The following is a 5,204-nucleotide window of genomic DNA, read 5'->3' as shown; positions in this document are numbered from 1 at the left end:
TCAAAACAACTTTGAGATACCATCTTACACCTGTCAGAATGGCTAAAATCAAAAACACCAATGATAGCCTTTGCTGGAGAGGATGTGGAGTAAGGGGAACACTCATCCATTGCTGGTGAAAATGCAAACTTGTGCAACCACTTTGGAAATCAGTGTGGCGGTTTCTTAGGAAATTCGGGATCAACCTACCCCAGGATCCAGTAATACCACTCTTGGGAATATACCCAAGAGATGTCCTATCATACTACAAAAGCATTTGTTCAACTATGTTCATAGCAGCATATCTGTAATAGTCAGAACCTGGAAACAACCTAGATGTCCCTCAATGGAAGAATGGATAAAGAAAGTGTGGAATATGTATGCATTAGAGTACTACTCAGTGGTAAAAAAATCAATGACATCTTGAATTTTGCATGCAAATGGATGGAAATAGAAAACACTATCCTGAGTGAGATAAGCCAGACCCAAAAAGAATATGGTATGTACTCACTCATAAGGGGATTCTAGCCATAAATAAAGGACATTGAGCCTATAATTCGTGATCCTAGAGAAGCTAAATGTTGTAATGTGAGCGGCGGACTACGTTCCTGGCACCCGGCCGCCCACATGGCTAGCTTATGCCCCGAAATAATTACATGGAAACTGTATTCTTTTAAACACTGCTTGGCCCATTATATCTAGCCTCTTCTCAGCTAACTCTCTCACCTGGACTAGCCCATTTCTAATAAAGTGTGCAGTACCGAGGTGTGCTTACGGGGAAGATTCTAGCCTACATCCGTCCTGGGCCAGAGCTTGATCGCATCTCCCTCAGAGAGCAGAGCTATCGCATCTGCCCGGGAGAGAGGAGCATGGCGTCTCTGAGCTCACTTCCTCTTCCTCCCATCATTCTCTTCTGCCTACTCCACCCACCTAAGGGATGGCCTATCAAAATGGGCCAAGGCAGTTTGTTTATTACCAATGACCTTCCTCCATCAGCTAAATAAGAAGGTGAACCCAAAGAAAAACATATAGTTATCCTCCTGGATATTGGAAGGAGACAAGATTGCCAGACAAAAATTGGAAACCTGGAGTTGCTTCGACGTCGTGGTGCGGATAGTCATGTTTCGTGTGTGGTCACTCAGCAAAGATGCCTGAGGAAACCCAGACCCAGGACCAACCAATGGAGGAGGAAGAGGTCGAGACTTTTGCCTTTCAGGCAGAAATTGCCCAGTTGATGTCCTTGATCATCAACACGTTCTATTTGAACAAAGAGATCTTTCTGAGGGAGCTCATTTCCAATTCATCAGATGCTCTGGACAAGATCCTATATGAGAGTCTGACAGACCCTAGCAAACTAGACTCTGGGAAGGAGCTGCACATTAATCTCATTCCCAACAAACAAGATCGAACCCTCACCATTGTGGATACTGGAATTGGAATGACCAAGGCTGACTTGATCAATAACCTTGGTACCATTGCCAAGTCTGGCACCAAAGCCTTCATGGAGGCTTTGCAGGCTGGTGCAGATATTTCTATGATTGGCCAGTTTGGTGTTGGTTTTTACTCTGCGTATTTGGTCGCTGAGAAAGTGACCGTGATCACCAAACACAATGACGATGAGCAGTACGCCTGGGAATCCTCAGCCGGGGGATCCTTCACAGTGAGGACTGACACAGGGGAGCCAATGGGTCGTGGAACAAAGGTCATCTTACACCTGACAGAAGACCAAACTGAGTACTTGGAGGAAAGGAGAATAAAAGAGATGGTGCAGAAACATTCTCAGTTCATTGGCTATCCCGTTACTCTCTTCGTGGAGAAGGAACGTGATAAGGAAGTCAGTGATGATGAAGCTGAAGAATAAGAAGATAAAGAGGAAGAGAAGGAAAAAGAAGAAAAGGAGTCTGAAGACAAGCCTGAAATAGAAGATGTCGGTTCCGATGAAGAAGAGGAAGAAAAGAAGGATGGTGACAAGAAGAAGAAGAAGAAGATAAAGGAAAAGTACATCGATCAGGAAGAGCTCAACAAAACAAAGCTTATTTGGACCAGAAATCCTGATGACATTACTAATGAAGAATATGGAGAGTTCTACAAGAGCTTAACCAATGATTGGGAAGAACATTTGGCAGTAAAGCATTTTTCTGTTGAAGTACAATTGGTTTTCTGGGCCCTCCTTTTTGTCCCAAGACGTGCTCCTTTTGTTCTGTTTGAAAACAGAAAGAAAAAGAACAACATCAAGTTGTATGTGCTCAGAGTTTTCATCATGGATAACTGTGAAGAGTTAATTCCTGAGTATCTGAATTTCATTAGAGGAGTGGTGGATTCTGAGGATCTTCCTCTAAATATCTCCCTTGAAATGTTGCAGCAAAGCAAAATTTTGAAAGTTATCAGAAAGAATTTGGTCAAGAAATGCTTAGAACTATTCACTGAGCTGGCAGAAGATAAAGAGAACTACAAAAAGTTTTATGAGCAGTTCTCAAAAAATATAAAGCTTGGAATTCATGAAGACTCTCAAAATCGGAAGAAGCTTTCAGAGCTGTTGCGATACTACACATCTGCCTCTGGAGATGAGATGGTTTCTCTCAAAGATTATTGCGCCCGAATGAAGGAAAACCAGAAGCACATCTACTTTATTACAGGTGAGACCAAGTTGCTAATTCGGCTTTTGTGGAACGCCTCCAAAAGCATGGCTTAGAAGTAATCTATATGATTGAGCCCATTGATGAATATTGTGTGCAACAACTGAAGGAATTTGAAGGCAAGACCTTGGTGTCGGTTACCAAAGAAGGACTGGAGCTTCCCGAAGATGAAGAGGAGAAAAAGAAGCAATAAGAAAAAAAGGCAAAATTTGAAAACCTCTGCAAAATTATGAAAGATATTTTGGAGAAAAAGGTTGAAAAGGTGGTTGTATCAAACCGATTGGTGACATCCCCATGCTGTAGTGTCACAAGCACATATGGGTGGACAGCAAACATGGAAAGAATCATGAAAGCTCAAGCCCTCAGAGACAACTCAACGATGGGCTACATGGCAGCAAAGAAGCACCTGGAGATCAACCCTGATCACTCCATTATTGAAACCCTCCGGCAAAAGGCAGAGGCCGACAAGAACGACAAATCTGTGAAGGATCTGGTCATCTTGCCGTATGAAACTGCACTCCTGTCTTCTGGCTTCAGTCTGGAAGATCCCCAGACACACGCTAACAGGATCTACAGGATGATCAAGCTTGGTCTAGGTATTGATGAAGATGATCCTACTGTGGATGATACCAGTGCTGCTGTAACTGAAGAAATGCCACCCCTGGAAGGAGATGACGACACTTCACGCATGGAAGAAGTAGACTAAGCTTCACCAGAACTCTTATGTTTGATGCTTACTATCATTCCTTCTGATAATATATTTCCCAGGATTTTTGTTTATTTTTGTTAACATTAAGACATCTGTGTGGCATGAAAACTTAAGAGGAAGATAAAATTTCTTTCTACTTGTGTGATACTGTGATACTATAGGTTTGATTCAATAGGTTGGTAGAACGTTGTAAGACGTAATGTAACCTATTAACTTTGTGGTCTGAAGTGTTTAGCTGTCGATCGAGCTGGATCCCTTATTTTAGACCAAATAATTTCACTTGAAAGTGTTCTGAGATAACTTCATGTTTAACAGAAAAAAATTAAGATGGCTTAAGTTTCATCTTAAAATTTTTCATCCCCTATAGTTCTGCATGTACTAGTCTTAGAAGTAAGTACACAAGCTAAAACAACAGGAATTCCCCATGTGGCTTGTACCAAGAACAAAATCCTAAGCTTCCCTAGGTCTTGTAACTGAGCAAGGCTTGTGAGTGGAAATACAGTGCCCAATCACATTCTGCTTTAAAAGGTAAATACAGATGAGAAAAAAGGTGAAAAAAAAATTGGAAACCTGGGGGTGGGGGTGGGGTGGGGATAAGGGAAGATGGGGAGAGAAAAGTGAGAAGGGGAGGATGGGGAGAGCTTGGGGAAATGAGAGGGTTGGGATGGAGGAAGGGTGGATATGGGAGCAGGGAAGTATATATCTTAATTAAGGGAGCCATTTTAGGGTTGGTAAGAGACTTGACTCTAGAGGGGTTCCTAGGTGTCCATGGAGATGTCCCCAGCTAGATCCTTGGGCAGCTGAGGAGAGGGAACCTGAAATGGCCCTATCCTATAGCCATACTGATGAATATCTTGCATATCACCATCTGGCGATATATGGAGATAGAGACAGAGACCCACATTGGAGCACTGAACTGAGCTCCCAAGGTCCAAATGAGGAGCAGAAGGAGGGAGAACATGAGCAAGGGAGTCAGGACCGTGAGGAATGCGCCCACCGACTGAGATGGTGGGGCTAATCTAATGGGAGCTCACCAAGACCAGCTGGACTGAGACTGATGGAGCATGTGATCAGACCAGACTCTCTGAATATGGCGGACAATGAGGGCTGCTGAGAAGCCAAGGACAATGGCACTGGGTTTTGATCCTACTGCATGTACTGGTTTTGTGGGAGCCTAGTCTGTTTGGATGCTCATCTTCCTAGACCTGAATGGAGGGGGTAGGACCGTGGACTTCACACAGGGCAGGGAACCCTGACTTCTCTTTGGACTGGAGAGGGAGAGGATGCGGGGATTGGGAAGGAAATGGGAGGAGGGGAGAAGGTGGAAATTTTTAATTAAAAATAAATTTTAAAAAAGACTGAGGAATTGTCACAGATTAAAGGAGAGACGAGAGAAAAAAAGATCTTACAATATATGACATGGGATTCTGGAGCAGATTAGAAAAAGGCCATTTTGGGATTCTGAAGTAGAAAGGGCTGTTTACTTGGAAGAAATAGAAAAATGCAAAATCTGTAACTTGGTTCTTCTTGTGATACCACTAGTAAGCTCCTAGTTTGGATAACTGAATTATTTTGACACAAAATAGAAACATGGGAATAAGTTGAGGCAATCACCTATTGAAACAATTTGTGCCATTTTTTTTTACCTTTTCTGTAAATCTACATTTTTTTCAAAATCTACTATATTTTTAAAAAATGGTGTTTGGGGAGGAGTATACGTGATTGTGCAGGCAGAGAAAAGAGAAAACTATGACACAACAGACATGTGTCACGGTGACCCAATATGACATACATATCAGTAGCAGCCAACACTCACAATAGTTCAGGTGCCAGAGACTGAAGACACAAGAAACACAAAACAAGGGTGTGGTGGTTCCCCC

At 42.7% G+C, this 5,204-nt stretch overlaps 1 protein-coding gene across 1 annotated transcript; it reads left to right on the top strand.

Annotated features, from left to right (window-relative positions):
• The first annotated feature begins 1,067 nt into the window (after positions 1–1,067).
• Positions 1,068–3,886, top strand: LOC101985909 (heat shock protein HSP 90-alpha-like). The gene is given in 2 exon segments (XM_013350665.1): positions 1,068–2,618; positions 2,621–3,886. Coding segments are annotated over 2 exon segments (2,193 nt in total). The 5' UTR covers positions 1,068–1,126; the 3' UTR covers positions 3,322–3,886.
• The last annotated feature ends 1,318 nt before the right edge of the window (positions 3,887–5,204 follow it).

This window comes from Microtus ochrogaster, chromosome X (genome assembly GCF_000317375.1).
Source record: "Microtus ochrogaster isolate Prairie Vole_2 chromosome X, MicOch1.0, whole genome shotgun sequence".
In the NCBI taxonomy this organism is placed as follows: Eukaryota; Metazoa; Chordata; class Mammalia; order Rodentia; family Cricetidae; genus Microtus; species Microtus ochrogaster.
This window is presented reverse-complemented; position numbering and strand designations above follow the sequence as displayed.